This window comes from Phyllostomus discolor, chromosome X (assembly GCF_004126475.2).
Source record: "Phyllostomus discolor isolate MPI-MPIP mPhyDis1 chromosome X, mPhyDis1.pri.v3, whole genome shotgun sequence".
NCBI classification, from domain to species: domain Eukaryota; kingdom Metazoa; phylum Chordata; class Mammalia; order Chiroptera; family Phyllostomidae; genus Phyllostomus; species Phyllostomus discolor.
Window position 1 is genome coordinate 17,934,525 of NC_050198.1, and position 22,063 is coordinate 17,956,587.

Below are 22,063 nucleotides of genomic sequence, written 5' to 3' on the forward strand. Positions count from 1 at the left end.
ATGCATTAATCAATAGACCGCTTCAACAGCTGAGTAGCTTCTGGGGAAAAGATTAAAGTGTTTCTCAACTTTGCAACTTGCACAGCTTTAGTAAGATCAAAGTTTAAAAACAGGACTTGAAGCAGCCATGGCAGAATCTCTTCAAAGCACCCTTTCAAGAGCAGAGCCCTTTATAATTAGAACCTCCCCCACGAACAAAAAAAAAGCCATAAAGTAAAGGATTAAATAATTCTCAGCAACATAAAGTAATGTTTTAAAGTAGAAAAATACTCCCCCAAAAGCAAGGAACAAAGCATGGAAATTATTTTTATCCCATGTCACAAATAAATGGCTAATGCATTTAATATATAAATAATGCCTGCAAATTGATAAGCAAAGATACTAAGCTAATTGATTCAAAAATTGGGAACCGTATGATAAGTTCCCAGAAAAGGAAATCCTACTAATTCTTATGCACATGTGAAAATGCTCACTGTCCTTCACAAGAAATACATGCAAATACTTGAAATTTTACACACAGACACACACAAACACCAGGTGGCAAGTTTATTTTAATTGACTCATCCTTTTTATTTTTAAATCATATCCATGCATATCTTATAGTAAAAATATGTCAAATAAAAAGAATAACTTTTGCCCTGGCTGGTGTAGCTCAGTGGAATGAGCGTGGGCTTGCCAACCAAAGCATTGCTGTTTTGATTCCCAGTCAGGGCATATGCCTGGGTTGTGGGACACGTCCCCAGTAGGGGGCGCAGGAGAGGCAACCACACATTGATGTTTCCTTCTCTTTCTCATTCCCTTCTCCTCTCTCTAAAAATAAATAAAATCTTTAAAACATAAAAATAAAATAAATAACTTTTGGTAAGACTGCTTCCTTCCAGTGATCATTCATCTCCTGAAACATACCATTTAGTATAAGGTCAGCTGCTATTACAGAGAATCCTTGTGCAGCTGTGGAGGGTGTGCAAGTGGGCATGCAATTGTGAAAGGAGGAAGGAGAAACAGGCCGGGGAAGAAAAAGGGAGCAAAGTGATTGAATGGCATATTTTAAAAGCTTGTTACAAGGAAAGATCCACACGTAAAAGGATCTGTATAAAGGAGAGTCACAAATAAGACTGATGAGGTTTGCCAGGGAAGAGGTCTTGAATTGCAGGCCAACAGACAGTGAGGGAGGGTTGCTAGAAGTGATCCATAGTGGCAATGGGTAGATACTGAGAACCAGTTATGTATGAGTGAGTTCAGGGAGAAGGTGTCACAGGACTAGAGGGTTCAAGCTTGGATGAGAAAAAAGATCAGAAGAGACCCCTGACCCCATGGAAAAAGATGAGGTCAGCTTCGAATATACTGAACTTGAGGTTACGGTAACACATTTGAGTGTGGGAACTGCTAGTCGTTATGTAGATGAAACTGTAAAACAACCACTCCAGGGGTGGAGCTGAAGGTCTGAGAAGCACGAATTGCTGTGCAAGGCAATGTAACCTGCCCCCGAGCCTCCAGAAGGAAGGCAGTCCTGCTGACGCTTTGATTTTAGCCCAGTGAGGCTCGGGTTGAACTTCTGAACTGCGAGATAATAAATCTGTGTTGTTTTAAGGAATTAAAGTTGTGGTTATTGGTCACGGCAGCAAGAGGAGACTAATTCAGAGACTCATTATCAGTTAGCCACAATGAATAAGACAAACATTGAGGGCATGAGTATATTTTGTAAGAAAGGTGCTTCCTTCTCATTTCTTCCCATTGGTGAATACCTAAATGCCATTTCTTGTTCTACAGTGTTAGCCACTGTATCTTTGCTTAGCCCCAAACATTATATTCGTCATCTAACATATTTAAAGAAAGAAAACTGCTACATTTTCTGGTATGGCCCTTCCTCCTGCTGCGCCTCTGCCCATTTTTCGGGGGCGGGGGGCAGCAACTTCTTCCTCCTCAGACTGCCTTCAGTTGGCGTGCCTGCGGGCTCAGTTATGGCGACTTGCAGGCCCAGTGTCATGACTGGTGATAATGAACCAGGTCATGACCTAGATTTATTCTGTATACCTAAACATTACACTGAGGTATTGGAAAAGGTGTTTACTTCTCATGGACTAATTATGGACAGAACCGAATGGCTTGCTCAAGATGTGATAAAGGGGAGGGGAGGCCATCACATTGTAGCCCTCCGCGTACTCAAGGGGGGCTATACATTCTTTGCTGACCTGCGGGATTACATCAAAGCCCTGAACAGAAATAGTGACAGGTCCATTCCTATGACTGCAGATTTTATCAGACTGAAAAGCTACTGTAATGACCGATCGACAGGGGACACAAAAGTCATCAGTGGAGATGACCTCTCAACTTTAACTGGAAAGAATGTCATGATTGTTGAAGCTGTAATTGACACGGGCCAAACAATGCAAACCTTGCTTCCCTTGGTCAAGCGGTAGAATCTGGTGAAGGTCGCAAGCTTGCTGGTAAAAAGGACCCCTCGGAGTGTTGGATATATATATATATATAGACCAGACTTTATTGGATTTGAAATTCCAGACAAGTCTGTTGTAGGATATGCCCTCGACTCTAATGAGTACTTCAGGGATTTGCATCCTGTTTGTGTTTTTAGTGAAACCGGAAGAGCAAAATACAAAGCCTAAGACGAGAGTTCAAGTTGAGTTTGGAAACATCTGGAATCCTATTGAAATCACCAGCAAAGTTATCAAATGTTCTTGTTCTGAGCTTGTTGCATGTATCTTCTAAGAATTTTATCTGTTTCGTATTTTAGATGTGTCAGTTGCTACATTCTTGAGCTCTTTATTTGCACTATGAGCTTAAAGACTGCCCATTCCCTTTGGGTGGATTGTTGTTTGACATGTGAATGAAAATCTCTTTTTAAATACAAATAATTTAATTTCGATAAATTAAAAAAAAACTTTAGCCCTGGCTGGCATAGCTCAGTGGATTGAGCGGGGGCTGTGAACCAAGCATCGCAGGTTCGATTCTCAGTCAGGGCACATGCCTAGGTGTCAGGCTATGGCCCCCAGCAACCACACATTGATGTTTCGTGCCCTCTCTCTCTCTCTCTCCTTTTCCTCCTCCTCCTCCCTTCCCTCTCTGAAAATAAATAAATAAAATCTCAAAAAAAAAAACTTTACCACCTTCTGAATTCTTCAATGTAAAAATCCTTAAAATAAAGGCTGGCTCTTTAAAAGAAAAAAATATTTAAAGATAAATCTGATTTTCTTAATTCCCACTTTAATTATTTTGAAGAGACCTATAATACAACTTTTCTGTTTTACCTCTTTGTCATTATAAGAGCCCATTTTATTGGTTGACATAATTATTACTTTTGTGATGTTTTATAGATTTTTTTTTATGACACAGATGATGCTTCTCTACAGTGTTTCTGTATGCTTAAAGTTCGGCATCTTAATTTAAAATGTTCAACTGCTTACTTCACAAATGCATAAATAATATTTACCTGTCCCGTGGTATGCATTCTCCCAGGAGGTTGACAACTATTGTTCATCAGACAGAAAAGAAGAGGAGAAAAAACATTCCTCCCCTCCAAATGCTTTTTAGTACTTGCAGATATTAGAAGACTGAGGAGAATGGCAATGAGAAAGGATCACGCCCTCTGGCTGATCTGGCTGGCAGTTTTGAAACGTGAAACATCAAAAGTGTACTAGAAGTCCCCACACCTGGTTTGAGTCCAGTTCTGCCAGTTCCTCGCTGCTGACACAAGTCCCTTATCCCATAAATTTCTCCCACTTTAAAATACGGGTGTAATAAAATGATTCCACAGCTTTACTGAATGGGACAAATGAGATGCCTTTCAAAAACTGCAAATGTTAGATAAGGAAGAGAGGTGCCTCTTTTTGTTCTGGCAAGATGGCTAGGTTTAAGATTCTCTTGTATCCTTACAAAATTACAAAAGCATAAGCCAAGCACAGTGAACATTGTGGGTGAACATTCCAGAGCCTGATTCCTTTACTCTGAGCTGTTAGATTGTAGAGCACATGATTTGGGGCTCAACACGTTTATCGAAGGAATGTGAGACCTGCGCCCCAAGCCGTGCAAGAACACAGAGATCAACAAGGCCTTATAGGCAGAAATAAAGGCATGTCCTTGTTGGCTTGTTGGTTTCTTTATCTGCTGCACTGATTCCAGATAAGGGAAGTTTCACAATGTCTCTGGAAGAAAGAAGAGGCTCGTGTGCAGTCAACAGAGGAGGAAGGGGGCAATCTGATACTCGGGGGCACCTAAGAAAAGCCACGTGAAACCAGTCTTATTGTTAGCGTGCAGGTAACGGGTACCTTCCTCAAATTTGCATCCCGTGGTATTCGGCAGTTTTAAGAAGAAAAACAGCCCTGCCTGGCTGGTGTGGCTCTAGATGGAGTGCCAGCCTGCAAACCAAAGGGTCACTGGTTCGATTCCCAGTCAGGGCTCATGCCTGGATTGTGAGTCAGGTCCCCCATAGGGGGCACGTGAGAGGCAACCACACAGTGATGTTTCTCTCCTTCTCTTTCTCCCTCCCTTCCCCTCTGTCTAAAATTAAATAAATAAAATCTTTTTAAAAATGGTTATTTAAAAAAATAGCCTGCAAAGATGTACATGTCCCAATCCCTGGCACCTGTGAATATGTCACATTCCATGACAATGATGAATTAAGGCTGCAGATGCACTGAAGTTTGCTAATCAGGCCACCTTAAAATAGGTAGAATTTCCTACATTATCCACGTGCTCCCAATGTAATCAGGGGTCCTTATAAGCAGAAGACAGAGGCAGAAGAGTAGGTCAGAGTGATGTGACATGAGAAGACTCAATTTGCCTTTGCTATCTTTGAAAATGGAAGGGGGGGCATGAGCTAAAGAAAGAGGGAAGCTTCTAAAAGCTGGGGGCAGGGAAGGAAATGTGACCTCCCCTCGAGCCCCTAGAAGGAAGGCAGTCCTGCTGACGCTTTGATTTTAGCCCAAGGAAGCTCTGGTTGAACTTCTGAATTGTAAGATAATAAATCTGTTGTTTTAAGGCATCCAATTCGTGGTTATTTGTCATAGGAGCAAGAGGAGACCAGTATAGAGACTCATGATTAGTTAGCAGGCCAGGTTAATCCAAGAGAAACATACTTTTGTCCATGTGGACATAAACTATTCAGGGTAGCTTCTTTCACTTTCATTCTTTCTGGAGCCCACACCAATCATCGACAGACACCAGAAAATCAGGCACTCCACTGACATTTTTCTGATCAAGGCGAATATTAGCTAGAGTAAGAGCATATTACCTTACTGGCCAAAATAGGACAGGTTTGAGAGTGAACTGCGGTGTTATTCATAATTCCACTGTAATAACTGCCATGTATCAGGATTTTCCAGGGACCCTACCCACTGGCATTTCACTGCCTGGTTTTCAATCCCCATGTTACTTGACCTGATCACTAATATCTAATGCTCTTAAATGCTCCTTGCGATGAAACACTGTCTTCTACCAGTTTCCAAAATACCACACCCCCCTCCTTTGTCCTCTCGTCATTTTGGTCATCCATTTTGTCCTTTTTGCCTATTGCTTCTCATCTCTGAGTCTTGGGATCTCTCATTTATCTGTGCTTCCTTCCCAGGTGGTCTCATCCAGATCGATGCGTTTGAATCCCATCTATGTTGCTGATGACTTCCAAACTACATATCTTCAACTCTAATCTTAGACACCCCAGATTTAGATATATTAAAGACTTATAAGCATCTCGACATTAACATGTTCAGAACTGAGCTCCTAACTTACTCCCAAACCCACTCCTCCCACAGTCTATCCTATCTGAATCGCTGGAAACTCACGTTCTTCCAATTGCTTAAACCAAAAACTGTTGGGGACCATTTTGTGTGGTATCGTAGACAATAGTCCCATGCAAGCTAGGCCTTGAAAGAGGCCTATAAGACTTGACCAGAAAACTGGGAATGCAGGAGGCAGACATGACCCAATGCCAGTACCAAGGGCTCCCCTGGGAAACCAGGCCTGAAGAATACATTGCATCCTTTGAAGCTTGCTTTGCTTTGTATAGCCCTGTTGATATAAACCAGATGTTTAAATTCAAAGCATAAGGGATGAGCCCTGGCTGGTGTAGCTCAGTAGATTGAGCATGGGCTGCGAACCAAAGTGTCACGGTTCGATTCCCAGTCAGGGTACATGCGTGGGTTGCAGGCCATGACCCCCAGCAACTGCACATTGATGTTTCTCTCTCTCTCTCTCTCTCTCCCTCCCTTCCCTCTCTAAAAATAAATAAATAAAATCTTTAAAAAAAAAGCATAAGGGAGTGAACTCCTAATCTCATGAATCACGCCTTAAGGACCCTCTGGTATCAGCATATCTAACAGACCCTGACCTGAGGCAGATCTCTGTGTTTCCTCAATTGTTACTTATAATAATATATGTTTATGTAACTATGGACTTTAGATATTGATTGATGAGCTTTGCATGCATGCTGTATACCCCTGTGCATATTGATCCCAATAAAAGCTGTTTTGGAGAAGGGCTTGGGGCATTCTCCACTAGAGGGAATCACCGTCGGGACAACAGATTGTGTCCGGGACAACTTATTCTCATCCATGGTGGCCGGGAGAGCTCCGCAGGACGGGCATCCCGCAAAAAACCTTGTGTTGCAATAGTAATCCTTGGTTCCTTGAATTCTTTCATAGTTCACACCCAGTATGCCACGTGGAACATGACCTTGACGAATGGTGGCCTCGGTTCTGCTGCCACTATGCCATCCCAGAGGCCATGAAACACAAAGGCGCACCAACCAAATGAAATTGGTCAAATCCCATCATTTACCGTATGATTTCACTCATATGTGAGATATGAAACAAAAAGCAACAATGGACAAAACAAACAAAACAACCTCATAGATACAGACAACAGAACGGCGGTTACCACAGGAGAGGGGGTTGGGGGGAGGAAGAAGAGGGTAAAGGGGGTCAAGTATACGGTGATAGAAGACTAGACTTTGGGCGGTGGGCACACAATATAGTAGACAGATGTCATATTGTAAAGACGTTATGCCTGAAACTCATCTAATGTTATTATTAACCAATGTCATCCTAACAAATTTAAAAAATAAATAAATCATTTTCAAGCATATGGCAAGATGCAAGGTGAAACGGCCGGGAAGGTAACACAGTTAAGGTAAGGTCAAACAGTGGGAAGGATACACTATCTAAATCTTGGGTTGTGCAATGCTTTGTTGTGTCAGCTGTCCCTGCTGACGATGCGGACAGAAGCAGAGGTGATCCCTGAGCGAAGGCCCAACAGACAGAAAGCACCGGATACTGCCGCGTGCATTTGATCTGCTGCAGAGATGCAGGGACAAGTATACTTGACCTCTAGCTGTAGCTCATCAGTTAGTTTACTAAACAGCTACGGAATTCATTTGCATTTCTTATGTCGAGCACCTAGGGGACCATAATGAGACCACGGTATCCTTCCCGGGTGGCCAGTTCAGGAATGATGTAGCTGTCAGCTCAGAGGTGACAGGATCGTACCTCCTGATTTGGTCTTTTCTTCTCTTTCTAGTCATAAATAACACTCAGGTGCACTCCATTATGTATTCCATCTATTTTTTAAATATGTGTAGTAGGTGAAGTTACTATGGATATTTAGCACACATTTTGACCTCTGCCTATATCTCACAGGCTATTTGCTTCCTCATCAGCTAAATATAACTCATGGGTTTCATGTGTATTTCATAAGCTACTAGTTTACTTATGATTGATGCTTAATGCCGCCTAGAAGTTTTATCCATCTTCTTTGGCTTTTTAAGGCACAACTAAATATTGAAAGAGAGAACAGACTGACAGCTGTCAGAGAGAAGTGGTTAGGGATTGGGTGAGAAGGGTGAAGGGATGAAGCAAAGAAACAAAAAGACTCATGGACACAGACAACAGTTTGGAGATTGGCGGGGGGAAGGGGGTGGGGGAGGTAAGAGAAGGTAAAGGGGGATAAATGGTGGTGGAAGGAGACTTGACTTGGGGGTGGTGAACACACAATACAGTGTACAGATGATGTAGAATTGTACAGCTGAAACCTATATAATTTTATTAACCAATATTACCCCAATAAACTCAGTTAAAAATAATTTAAAACACAATGAAATATTCTCAAAGGATACAGCAAACACACGCTCCACATTGCATTAGCAAATCCTGTAGGTTGTCCAAAGCACATCCAGAATTCGACCGCCATGCATCATGCTGATCGATAGACCCATTATGAAAAACAATATGGAGGTCCCTCAAAAATTCAAAGATAGAACTACCAGCCCTGGCCAGGTGGTTCAGTTGGTTGGAGCGCCATCCTTTACATCAAAATGTTGTGGGTAGCCCTGGCCAGATGGCTCAGTTGGTAGGAACATTGTTTGATGCACCAAAAGGAGCGGGTTTGATTCCTGGTCAGGGTGCATACCTAGGTTTTGCCTGACTGGCGTAGTTCGGTGGATTGAGCATGGGCTGCGAACCAAAGTGTCACAGGTTCGATTCCCAGTCAGGGTACATGCCTGGGTTGCAGGCCATGACCCCCGGCAACCGCACATTGATGTTTCTCTCTCTTTCTCCCCTCCCTTCCCTCTCTAAAAAATAAATAAATAAAATCTTTAAAAAAAAATGTTGTGGGTAAACAACCCCCAGTCAGAGCGGGGGCAGCCTATAGATGTCTCTCAGATCAATATCTATGTCTGTCTGTCTATCTGTCTCTCTCTTTCTTCCTCTCTAAAATCAATGAGCATATCCTTGAGTTGTGATTAAAAATAAACAGAACTGCCATAGGATCCAGCCATCCTCCTTTTAGGTCAATTTCCTGAGGAAATGAAAGCAGGAACCATCTGCGCCCCCGTGTTCACTGCCGCGTCATTCACAGTAGCCATGACACAGAAACATTCTAGACGTCCACGCGTGGACGAATGGATGAAGAAAATGCACAAACGTCCAACAGAATATTATTCAGCCTTTCAAAGTGGAAATTCTGCCATTTGTGACAACATGGGTGAACCTGGAGGGCAACAATATGCTAAGTGAAATACGCCAGATACAGAAAGACAAAGACCAATACTGCATGATTCATTAGATGTGGAATCTTGGCGGGGGGTGGGGGAAGAGCCAAACTCAGAAACAGAGAGTAAAACGTAAAGTGGTGGCCTCACCAGAGGCTGCAGGGCATGAGTCATAGAGAGTTACTGTTTAATGGACACAGAGTTTCCAGTTTGCAAGATGGGAAGAATTCTGGAGATGGAGGATGGTAACGATTGCACAAGTTTGTGAATGCACCTGATACCACTGAACTGTACGCTGGTAACAGTTAGGAGAGTAAATTTGATGTGATGTGTATTTTACCACAATGAAAAATTTCAGGGAACAAGAAGAAAAACAATCCTGACGCAAGCACCCTTTCATCTTGCCTGGATCACTGCATTCTGACTAGCTTCCTTGCATCCACCCTTGTTCCCTTTCATGTATTTGCCGCACCGCAGCCATGTTGAAATAATACAAGCTTATGTCATTCCTCTGATTGCTTTCCATCTCACTGGTAATAAAAACCTAAGTCGTAACCATTCCTTTCAAGACATCGGGTCCACTATTACAGCTGAGACAGCATCTTCTAGCACTGTGCCCTTCCATCCAGAACTTTCCTTAAATAGTCCAAGAATCCCTACAATTCTGGGCTTTTGAACTGTCTGTGTTCTTCCTGATGCATTTGTCTTCCCCTAGACACTCACACCTATTTCCAGCCTTTACTCAAAATGTACCTTGTTCGTGAGTCCTTCTCTGACAACCCAAACCAAAATGTTAACCTCTCTCTGCATATTCCATTTTCATCTTTCCTTTCTGGTACTCACTACTAAATTTTACTTAATGCCGATTACTTACATATTAATGGAAATGTTATTTTATTTATCTACACTGTTTAGCTTAATCATATTATGACTCTCCCATCAGCATATACCCTCCATTAGGGCAAGGATTATTCCATATGTTTGTTTATTGATATATCATGTGGTCCTATAATAATGCCTGGCACATAGTAGGTGAAGTGTTAAATGACTACAAAAATGCATCTGAATCCATGTAAGAGTAACCCTATATAGAAGAATTGTTACAGGGTGCAGCCAAGAGGGGGAACCTCAAATGGGCATTTGAAATGGGGTCCAGAACTCAAGGTGTCCAGGAGATTTTAAGATGTCCTCACCCCACCCCCCAGATGTGGGTTGGGGGAAGGGACAAATAGAGCACGACCTTTGAGAGCTGTTTTGCATAACAGCCTTGCAGCTACCCTCTGGCGTGGTCGTTTAACATATCTATAGCCTTTGGCTGGTCGCTTAGATATGTTGAATAGCTGTGGCCTTGCTCTGAGTCACGGGAATGGAAGTAACTTCCCCACCCAGATGTGACTGGGAGCAGGTCCCCCAAGCTACAGCGCCTGCATGGGAGCTTGGAGAAGATTGGCTCCATGACATGGGACCACACCTGCCCAGACTCACGATGGCAGCCCAGTAAAGCTGGAAGGATATGAGTTCTGGCATGTGAGGCCAAGTGTGGGAGGAGTCGGAAATGGGGCTGCAGAGGAAGATTGGCCTGGGGATTTAAACCCAGACATGGCAGGCCTGTGAAAGGAGAACCATGCGGCTGTGGAAGTGCAGAGAGGATCACAGCTATTGAGATGGGGGAGAACCACGTGGCTTTGGCTGAGTGGGGACTACCCTCCCCTCCCCCCCCCCCCGCAGCCATTGGAGAGAGAAGCACATGGTTTTGGCTGAGTGGGGACTCCTGTGGCCCTGGGAGAGAGGACCACGTGCCTTTGCCAGAGTGGGGACCCCCACAGCTTTAGAAGGGGGAACCACCACCTGGTTTTAGCAGAGATCCCGGCGATACAGCTGAGGGTGCCAGGAACCCAGGGAGGTCTCCCAGTGTAGACGGAGTACTGGGAATAACCAGGGACTGCCTGAGCCATGGGCTTCTATTTCCTTTCCTGAGATACGGTACCCCAGACTGGGCAAAGGGGGAAGGAAAGACTGTGTGTGTTTGTGGGTGTTTTAAGGGACTTTAGGATTTTTGATGAAGACATTAGGTCACTACTTTAAGTTTGTATAGCATTAAATAAACATTTCCTTTCCTTTTCACGAATCTCTGGCATTGAGAGACGTCTTTCCTATAGGCAGTGGACACAATGGACCTGGGGGTTTCTTTCGGTAATAGTATACCGTCCCAAGGCCCCCCTTGTATTGTTCTGTAACAGAATCATAGCAGAGAAAATTCAGTATTAGTATAAGGAACATGAGCTTGGAGTTAGATAAATCTGAACTTGAATCCAGGCTCTACTACTTACTGGTTAGCCCTTGAATTTTGGATTAAGTTGGCCAGTCTGAAAAGGAGACAGAAGTCACTCTAGGCCTAGAGAAACATAAAAGCTAAGACAGGGAACTGCTTGGCTCTTCAGAGGAAAACAAATGATTTAATTTGGGCAGAGCGGAGAAAACGTGAGATAGGCTACTTTGCAATACGCATGCAAGTAGAAATTGTTCATGGATCACGGAGCTTCCTAATGAAATTTAGGAGAGTAGACTTGTTACATAGGCAGAAGGAAGTGAAGAAAGTTTTCCGAATGGTATTATGAAAGCTATTAACAATACAATTTCATCTGATTCACAGGAGGATCTAAGCTAGAGACAGTGATATCGACTGCAATGCTATTTCTATAATCTAGAAGACAGGTATTGGAGGCATGAATCAGAGGGCGTGCACGAATATTGAGGGGACATAACTTAATAGAGAAATGTTGTGAAGAAAGAATTGACTTTATATGTCCCATTACTGAATATCAGATCGATAGAGAGACAAAAGAGCATGGCAGACATTTCCGTCTTGATGACCGCTGAGTAATGTTGTCATTTGCATAACAAAGAGGAAACGGATCAGGTTTTCCATCAATGAAACAAAACTCACTTGCAGACACTGTAGATTTGAGAGATTGCCGCAGATCAAGGTTTAGATACATATCAAAGAGTTGACAATGAGTTGGAAATGTGGCTGTAACTCCAGAGATTTGGGAAGTGGTAAAAATGGATATAGCGGCCATCTGCATATAGCTTGAAGCCAGGAGATTAAATCCTATTGAAAACAGGGAGTGCAGTATAAATGAGAGGATCAAGTGTTCTTCTGAGAGACTCCAGTGCTCAGGGAGTTGGAAGAGAAAAAAGGACTAGATACAGAGAGAGAGAGATATAGAACAGTTGGGGATGACAAAGAACCCGTTGAGTCTAGAGGCTTTGAGAACAGAGTTGCAATTATTGTAGAAAACCTGATAGCTGAAAAGGTGGCCCTTGATTTAGTGACTAAATATCATTATGGTTTTTTTTAAAGATTTTATTTATCTTTAGAGAGGGAAGGGAGGGAGAAAGAGAGAGAGAGAGAAACATCAATGTGCGGTTGCTGGGGGTCATGGCCTGCAACCCAAGCATGTGCCCTGACTGGGAATCGAACCTGCAACACTTTGGTTTGCAGCCCGAGCTCAATCCACTGAGCTACACCAGCCAGGGTATCATTATGTTTTGAATAAATGAATGAATGAGTCAAACAGGGGCTACGGAAGGCGGTAAGTGAAAGAAAGAGGCACAGAACGGGACATTAACAGGGTGAGAGGGAGTGGCGTGTCTGCAGAGCAAGCCAGGCACACGGGTCTGAGGCTACACTTCTTTGGGGCAGGGCGAGGCTCCGGGAGAGACAGAAACTGAAGGAGAAAAAGTGATTGGGGATTTTCAATGTTCATTCAGGAGTAGAATGAGATGCACGCTCAAAGTCATAAAAATACAAATGTAACTATCAAAAAGACTGGGTGGCAGTTAAGTGATGCAATGAGGGAAAAGCAGGGGTTCACAGCGGATGGTCTCTCTTCTCGGTAAATTATTGGAAAAACTCCCATACAGGCAGGGATCGCAAGGTAGCTCAGGTGGTTTCGCCTCAACGGGTTCACACAAACTTCAATGAGTACAGATCAGATTGTCCAGTTTTTAGTCAACTGGGAATAATTGATGTTTCTAAGGTATTGGGGGAAGATAATGAATGGATTTTATTTTCCACAAGAGATAGGCACCTGCTCGGCTATCTTCCCTATTATGAAACCTTCACCCTTCCTTGTAAACCATCCATTAAACACGGCAATGGAACCCTCTAAACACAGGGGTGTCCAACCCACGGCCCACAGCCCACATGCGGCCCAGGATGGCTCTAAATGCGGCCCAACACAAAATGGTAAATTTACTTAAAACATTATGAGACTTTTTGTTTGTCTGTTTTCATTAGTGTTTGTGTATTTAATGTGTAGCCCAAGACAACGCTTCTTCTTCCGGTGTGGCCCAGAGATGCCAAAAGGTTGGACACCCCTGATAGAGGAATCTAATCCAATCTGTCTGAAGTTCTTTTGAAGTGGACCACACACAGCCTGCAGACGGCTGTACAGGCTCAGCCCCTCTGAGAAATTTTTTAAAATCTTTTTTTTAAGATTTTAAAAATCTATTTATTTTTAGAGAGGGAAGGGAGGGAGAAAGAGAGAGAGAGAGAGAGAGAAACATCAATGTGCGGTTGCTGGGGGCCGTGGCCTGCAACCCAGGCATGTGCCCTGACTGGGAATCGACCCTGTGATGCTTTGGTTCGCAGCCCGCGTTCAATCCACTGAGCTACGCCAGCCAGGCCTGAAATCTTTTTTCGTAGTAAATAATTAAGACATAAACTTCACCAAACCTAACTATGTGTCACATTCTCTTCTGACGTACCCCCTTCAGAATCAGGCAGAAAAGATCGCCCCCCATTCACGGGAATCATGCCTTTTCTCTTCTAAAACAGAACATCGGGTTCATTTCCATAGCTTGTGTTAACTGAAACAGATTAAGTGAATCTGTTGAATATTTTATGCTATCTTATATATTTTGTAATATTTAGATAAAAGTACAGGGGGAAAAACTGAGCCGAGCAAAATTAAGTTCATTTATAATTCCTTCATTAAGGAGTCATACCTGAGCAATGCCTTAATGAGGTGGTAATGAGGTAAAAATGTGCTGCCAGAATGGGCACGGGAGAAAACCTCCTGGAAAAGACAGCTCAATAAAGTGATAATGAGGGCGGAAAAACTTATTGCTTTGTCTTGGCTGACGCTCCTCTATTTGAGGATGTGCACCATTATTCTTTAAGTCTTGGAGGTTTCCACGGGAAGATGGTGCTAACAAGAGTCTAGACAGTCAGGGAGAGTGAGCAGGGTAAAGAAGGGGAGGGAGAGAAGAGGGGGGATGGGCGTGAACTTTAAACAGGCATAAAAGAGCACCTCCCGCCTCTGTAAGGATTATAAGCATTGTATTAGTTCCTATAATGTGGACACACTGCTTATAGCAAACAGCACTGTGTGGCAGAATTGTTATTTATTTACTGATAATGAGAAAGCATATTAAGTTTCTTGTTCAACTGTATACAATTAGCTTTGTGAAAATGTGGGTGGGAATTTAACAGAGGATAAGGGTGAGTCTCGCAGATTTTCTCACCTGGTCTCCTTTGTTTAGCTTTGCAAGAAAAGTAGCTAAGGATATAGGGCATAACTAAGCTTTAGATGTTTCCCTGTGGGAATCTTTCAGAGGTAACAATCTGCAGCCTCATGTATCATTTAACTGCGCCAGATAAATCACTGATTAAATTCAACCACTATCTTAAAATCAATGAGTCTCTAAAAATGTATACTCTCTCGCCAAGAAGCGCAGGTCTATAATTCCTAAATTCCCATTCATAGTCTAGTTTTGATAAAAGTCACTTCCATATGCACTTTTCAAATTGCTCTACTCAGCAAACTAAGTAAAGTTTTCTTTTCAAACGGAAATCTAGGAAATCTAGCAATTCCAGTCCATGTCATTTTCATGCTCTGACATATATGAGGCTATCATTTCTTGTATTTGTACGTTTCCTTCGATGCTGCAATGGTGGAAAACTCCACAGAGAAGATTCCTTGTGTGGAAAGTATTAAAAAGTACATAGTACAGGACCTGGTTGCCATGTGATTTTTTTTTATATAAATACTACCGAGCTTATTATACAAGTTTAAATTAGCCAGCTTAAGAGATCATATGAAGAAGGTTGCAGTTATATTTTTTAAATAGAATAGGAGTGGGTATTTCGTGAAAATATAATAAAGGCATCTATATAGAGTATATATTTCCTTAAACTATCCCATCTCTAGAAAATCTCCCCAAACAGTTTAATAAGTTTTATCCATTTCCCCAATTCTTTCCAAAGTTACATGTAATAAACCTTTCTTGAGCTTAAGATTGTTTATAACCATTGGTAGCCTTTGTAAGAGAGAACCTCAACAGGCAATTACATAATGAAAGTACAAATCACTACTATGAGACTCCACATTCATGAAGAATCAACACATATTAAACCTACGGCACTTCCTAAGGTATCTAATGACTATGTTGTACTCCTGAAACTAGTATGTTCCTCTATGTCAAGTGTAACTGAACAATTGAAAAAATAACCAAGTAAAAAAAAAACCTACAGAAGTCACACTAACAACTCCTACTGGCATGCAGAAACTCTTTGGTGGGGAGAGCAGAGAGTAGAGGGTGACAGACCTGCGAAGGAACTGGGCTCCGGGTGGGGTCGGAGGTGGCGACGTAAGCAGCCTGTGTGTAGGCATAGCTCTTGAACCGAGGCTTAGGAGAAGCAGGAGTTCGTTCATAGCCCTGTGCTAGACTGACGGTGATCTGCAGAAAGGGATTGGGGGAGGGGGGCAGACAGGAGGAGGAGACATCATCAGTAACCCTGAAAAGACTGCTTGCCCAGACCCAGAATAACCCACATTAGATGGAAATGGTGAGATGAGAAGTTTAAAGGTAAACACCTACACAGCGCTATCAGGAACGGGTGCGCTCCAAGCATTGTGGTGTTCAATGTTGTGTTGGAGGGCAGATAATTGGGGCAGATAGGAGGGTGGGATTTAACCATAAGGGTTCCATACTGACACAACTCAGGCACAAGTAGGGGACGGTGCCCTTCAGTCCCACAGAAACAGGCATCCAAAAGCAATTTCCTCTGAACCCAAAGCAAACACCACCAGAATCCATCGGGTCAATACCCTGGAGAGGACTGAAGCGCTCATAAGCTAAATACAGAGCTAGCTCAGTAGGGTGAGAAAATTAGGCCTAAGCGCTTCCCATGCCTTCAGCAGAAATCTAGCTAACAGCTTTTTCAGCATGGTTTGTGTCGGAAAGATACAAGAACACACCCCAAACATCCACCACTGGGAGCCAGAACGAGTCGTGTAATGGAAGAATCCCCCGGGATTCTGTACCATAATATAATCAAAATCTTTCTTGTATGTAGTCTCCATTTAATTTTTACTTAAAATATTTCAACTAATTCATCTGAGCAAAAATGTTACCTGGAACTATCAAAATGTGTTACTACATCAACAGGTTGCAACTAAAAATAAGAAAATATTCTTCACTAGAGTACTTGCCTTCGTTCTTGCTCTAATTCTTGGCTCTCTGCTCCAGTTGAGGAAAAATTCCATATGTATATGAGCCTATCTTTTATTTCATTTTACACAATGAAAATAAAATATATGCTGTGTTCCATATTGCCATAATATCGCACCTATCAATAGCAGAGTATTTTAACAATGTTCTTCGAAAACAATATTACAGTCCCTGACATCAGATAAAATGTGAAAGGTTTACAGTTAGTTTCTCCCTCTTGCCCCCCCATATATATATACACACACATATATACATATATACACACACACCATAGAATATATATACACATGCACACATATATTATTCTATGTATACAGATAATACATTTGTGTGTGTGCTGCACATATATATAAATACACTATGCCATGTATAGGTATGTATATAGCCACACATATAATAGATTTATATACCAGTATGTGTATGTATATGATGCTGAAAAATGCACATAAAAGGGAAAACATCTTTGGCGTTAGCTGCCCTTTCGACACTTTACCTGTTGAGAATAGTGCATTTGATGATGTAACTGAAAATGCTCTTCTCTGGTAACCCTGGATGGCCTGGGCAGCATCTCCACTTCCTGGATGGCTTCGAGGCTCACTTGTTGAGGCAAAACTTGAAAGAGCGATGTGATGTACATTAAGATGGACTTCTTGTCGGGATAAGTGGTAGCAACATCTGTAAGCACATTAACACCACACATCAAATTCTGGCTTCTATATTTGCGTCTCTAAAAGGGGAATGAGCAAATCAATGTTACAGGAAGAAGACAGATTAATGAGCGCTCGATTGTCCATGAATATCCTCCAGAGACTAATTAGGACATGATAATCAGGCCCAAAATGCCCTTCCGATTTGGCAGACCAATGAGATCAGCACTGAAGTTCATTTCTTTTCCTCGGCTCACATAAAAACTTCATTCCAAACTACTTTTTCCGAAGTCAAATGGCCAGGCCAGCCCATCTCAGAGAGCGCTTCTCATTAGATAAGAAACAAAAATAAAAGATTACATCTTCCTTTCCATGGAAAGTTATATTAACATGCCAATGAAAATGGTGCATTGGTAATTAAGCAATTACACAAAAGAGCTTAATGCTTCGGCCCCCAGTAAAGAAAGCTTAGCCCTCCTAATCACATTGGTGCTGGTTAAGTGTGTAAAGGGCAAAATATGTCTCTGTGTTGAAATGAACCATGTATTCTCACAATAAAAATAAAAGAAAACAATTACACACCATATGTAGAATGACTTGTAATATTCCTTAAGTATATTAAAAATACTTGTTTACATTATGGCTCATCTGTTAAGGCCAGATGCTGCTTGCCTCCTCAGGCTACAGATATAAATTGAAAAGTCCTTCGCAGAAAGTTGATCTGACAGTATGTCCTTTGCCACATCCAGGGAATGAAAGGAACCTAGCATTTAAAGTCAATAATAATTTGTAATAACACACATAGTAAGTGGAAGCTCCTTCAAAAGGTCCTTTTGCTACTTGGCATTACAATTTATCCACTGAGCTCATGCCAGGGAACCAAGATGCAAAAATAATGCTTTGTGTGAAGTGTATCATTAATCCTGGAAGTGTTAAAACGTAAATCCTAGTAGGAGGCCAAGTCAACTTTACAGCAATATGCCAGGAGTTTTTCCTGCCATAAATTTATCTTAGCTTAGCCAGCATTAAAAAGGCTGTCTTAAATTAAATGTGTATATTGTGGACAGGTGTTCTGATTACGAGTAAAAAGTTTCAAGCCCACTAGCAAAAGAGGAGGTTGAGGAGGTCACCTAGTCCATCCCTTCACGAGTAGCTGGAACATGATTAATCAGAACAACTATTTTTAAAGAGTTATACAGGAGGGAAAAGTTAACTAATGTTCCTTGGTCTGCTTCTATCCATAGTATAATACAGTGCTTCTCAATTTTTAATGTGCACATGAATCACCTGGGGACGATTTTTAAAACCAGGATCGGATTCAGTAGGTCAGGGATGGAGCCCGAGGCTCTGCATTTGCAACAAGCCCCTAGGTGATGCTGAAGCTGCCAGCTTGAAGACCACACTTGGAGTAATAGGGTCAAAGACATTACAGGGAAGCAGCAGACTCTTATACCATCTACCATTTCACTGTTTCACTTGTTTTTTCAAAAGGCACTTACTGGACACTTAAATGCACGAGGCTGAGAAGTACAAAGTTGTGCATGTTCTCTGCTCCTCATTATCATTCCATTATTAACCAACAGAGAGGGAAGGCATCTTTTTGCAAGCATTTTTAATGGGAGAGCTAAAAGCTACTTTGTACTGGAGAGTTGCCTTTCTAACGAAGTCTCACTAACTTAGTTTTGCAATTCGGAAACCTAAACTCTCCCTTTCATTTGATAATTGTTTTTCAAGTGCCCATTGTACGGTGGATAGCGGATACTGTACTTCACCATAGTTTGAAACTGCAGAGTGTTTTCTACCAGTCACTAGTAACTAGTCAGTTTTATGGGTGATGAACATAATTTAGAATTCTGTTTTTCCGTGCATTAAATAAAACCGTGCTGGGAGAAAGGCACCCAATTAGAGAAGGTTGATCCAAGACTATTTACTGCTACATTATACACAGGCATGTGCCTATGTTCAGCTTCAAATAGATACTGTGACTATAAAAATAAAGGTAAAAGTAGGTCAAGCATTATTTATATTGCCCCAAGCAAAAGTCTAAAATTATAATACATTGTAACTGCATAAAACACCGTGTGCATGAAAGCAAATAGTCATAAATATCAATCATTGTAATACATAAGCACTGTTTGACCACACTGACATTTTTTCCCCAATTTATTACTATCCTACATCTGAGGCTTTGTGGGATTTCAGCTGTAGCAATAGGTAGAATCCAATATTTTTTATTTAAAAAAAGAATGTAGACATTCTAAAAGATATTAAAGTTCTTGAACATATATTTACAAGATATTTTGAGACATTATCCAGGAAATTAACAAGACAGAGAATGCATGGATTCTTTTCACAATCTGGACTAATAAAATAAGTAATGAAGAAGAAAAGTACAAAATAATTGCATTGCTGAACAGAATGTCAAACGTGTTTCTCCGATTGACACAGTGCTTTAGCATGTTCAGAAAAAGGAAAAAATTACACATTATTGGGGTTCCAGAAAATTCTTTACAAATCGGAAACCCAAATCAGTACGCATAGAATGTCATTAGCTGGAAATTCTTCTACAAATGAGAAAAGGTTTTGCAGGCAGTGGAGAAGCATGAGCCAAAGAGCAGAGGTTCAGCCAGATTAGAGCTGGCCCTCTGGATGTCTTAGCCGCGAAGAGGAAGAGAGTGAATAATAAGATAACGGGAAGATTGCGCGCGCAACATTGAGAGATCATCGACAGCGAAGTGACAAATTTGGCCTTGGTTCAGTAGGTTGGAGTGTAACTACTTTTGAGCAAGATTGTGACACCATTCAATTTTCTGTAAAGTGGAACTGTTGAGTGCGGAACGGATTCATGGAGGAAAAGAGCAGGCCGGGACCCAATCCAGACAGGAAGTGCTGGAGAACTGCAACAGGCTGTGCAATGAAAACAAGGGCAGGCATGACAGAAACGCCAAGACAGGTCCAAAACGACTTCATTGAATTTTCAAATCACTCCAAAGTCTTTGGAAACACCCATACACAAAATTCTGTCCTATGCCCTGGGGGTACAAAGATGAACAAATTGAGGATAAACTGGAGAAGGAGGACAGAGGGGGAAAACACTGCTCGTTCTGTAGCCGTGGGAATGAGCAGCCACCAACACAACTTTCAATCTCATTCAATCAATTAACAAGGACCTGCCTACATGGCCTTGATCACGCTTCCCTAAGTGGCGACCCGTCCCTTCTGAGAGTCTGTCAGTCAGGAGGGAATTCACTCCAATTGTTACAGGGTGCAGCCAAGAGGGGGGGCCCCAAATAGGCATTTGAAATGGGGTCCAGAACTCAAGGTGTCCAGGAGATTTTAAGGTGTCTCCACCCCTTCCCCCACAGGTGTGAGTTGGGGGAAGGGGCACACAGAGCAAGAACATGCAGGGCAGCTTTGCAGCTAATCCATGGCATGGTCATTTAGCATACCTATAGCCTTTGGCTGGTCACTTAGATATGCTAAATAGCTATGGCCATGCTCTGGGCCAGGGGGATGAAAAGGGACCTCCCCCCCAAGATGGGACTGGGGGGCAGGTCCCCTGAGTTACAGTGCCTGCCTGGGAGCTGGGAGAAGATTGGCTCCATGACATGGGGTGACACCTGCCCAGACCCATGATGGCGACCAGAAAAGCTGGAGAAGACAGCAGATTGAGGGCAAGTGTGCCCAAGTGTAGGAGGAGTCAGAAATGGGGCTGCAGAAGAAGATTGGCACCGGGGATTTAAACCCAGACACAGCAGCCATTGGGGGAACCACGCAGCAGCCCTGGAGGAGGAGAACCATGCGCAGCCCTGAGGAGGAGAACCATGTGTAGCCCTGAGAGGAGAGAACCATGTGGCTGTGGAGGTGCAGAGAGGATCACGGCCATTGGAGAGAGAGCCACACAGCTTTAGCAGAGTGGGGACTCCCGTGGCCCTGAGAGAGAGGACCACGTGCCTGTGGCAGAGTGGGGACCCCCACAGCTTTAGAAAGGGGAACCACCACCTGGTTTTAGCAGAGATCCTGGCGACTCAGCCGAGGGTGCCAGGAACCCAGGGAGGTCTCCCAGTCAAGAGGGATTACTAACTGAGAAGAACCAGAGGGCTGCCTGAGCCATGGACTTCTATTTCCTTTCCTGAGATACGGTACTCTGGACTGGGCAAAGGGGGAAGGAAGGAAGGACTGTGTCTGTTTGTGGGTGTTTTTAGGGACTTTAGGATTTTTTGATAAAGACATTAGGTCACTACTTTAAGTTAGTACAGCATTAAATAAACATTTCCTTTCCTTTTCACGAATCTCCGGCATTGAGAGACGTCTTTCCTAGGGCGGCAGACATAACAGACCCGGGGCCTTCTTTCAATAATAGTATATCGTCCCAGGCCCCCCTTGTTGTGTTCTGTAACACAATGAACAAAATTGTGAATGCAAACCTGTTAGTGGCAACACAGCACCAGGTGTTACCGGTGGCGTTAGAGCTCAGTTCAGCAACCTCTGTACTTGAGTTCTGGCTCGAAAAGAATTCAGAATCAAGACTGAAACATGAGCAAAAGTCACAGAGGTAGAAGAGGTGAGCCGTGGATAAAGTGAGCCAGCTGGGCTGCGCGGGCTCAGGAAACAAGCTACTGAGGCAAAAGAAGGGCTCCTGGAGCTTAGGAAAAAGAAAGGCAGAGAGAACGCGCCTGGGGGAAGGAAAGGGGGCAAAGGTACAGGCGTGCTCCAGAGAGAGAGAGAGCACATGCTGGGTCCTCTGTTGCAAGAGTTCGTATCCACTCTCTAAACGTGGGGGTCTTAGGGGAGGTCCCAGATGAGGATCTCAATGGAAGACTCATCAGCTTTCCAAGTGTATCTTTTCTGGGTCATGGTCTCTACTGATTGGTTGGTGCCAGGGCACAGGTCATAA

The 22,063-nt window shown here is 42.8% G+C and overlaps 1 protein-coding gene and 1 pseudogene across 1 annotated transcript in view; one reads left to right on the forward strand and one right to left on the reverse strand.

Annotated features, from left to right (window-relative positions):
• DMD (dystrophin) overlaps positions 1-22,063 on the reverse strand; it is a 1,951,120-nt gene that overhangs the window by 1,445,291 nt on the left and 483,766 nt on the right. Inside the window, exons 8-9 of the mRNA XM_036016633.1 lie at positions 17,013-17,194; positions 15,614-15,745 (exon numbers count right to left, since the gene is read on the reverse strand). Of these exons, the coding sequence (XP_035872526.1) occupies positions 15,614-15,745; positions 17,013-17,194 (314 nt within the window). The remainder of the gene's footprint in view (positions 1-15,613; positions 15,746-17,012; positions 17,195-22,063) is intronic.
• LOC114505467 lies at positions 1,891-2,700 on the forward strand (annotated as a pseudogene).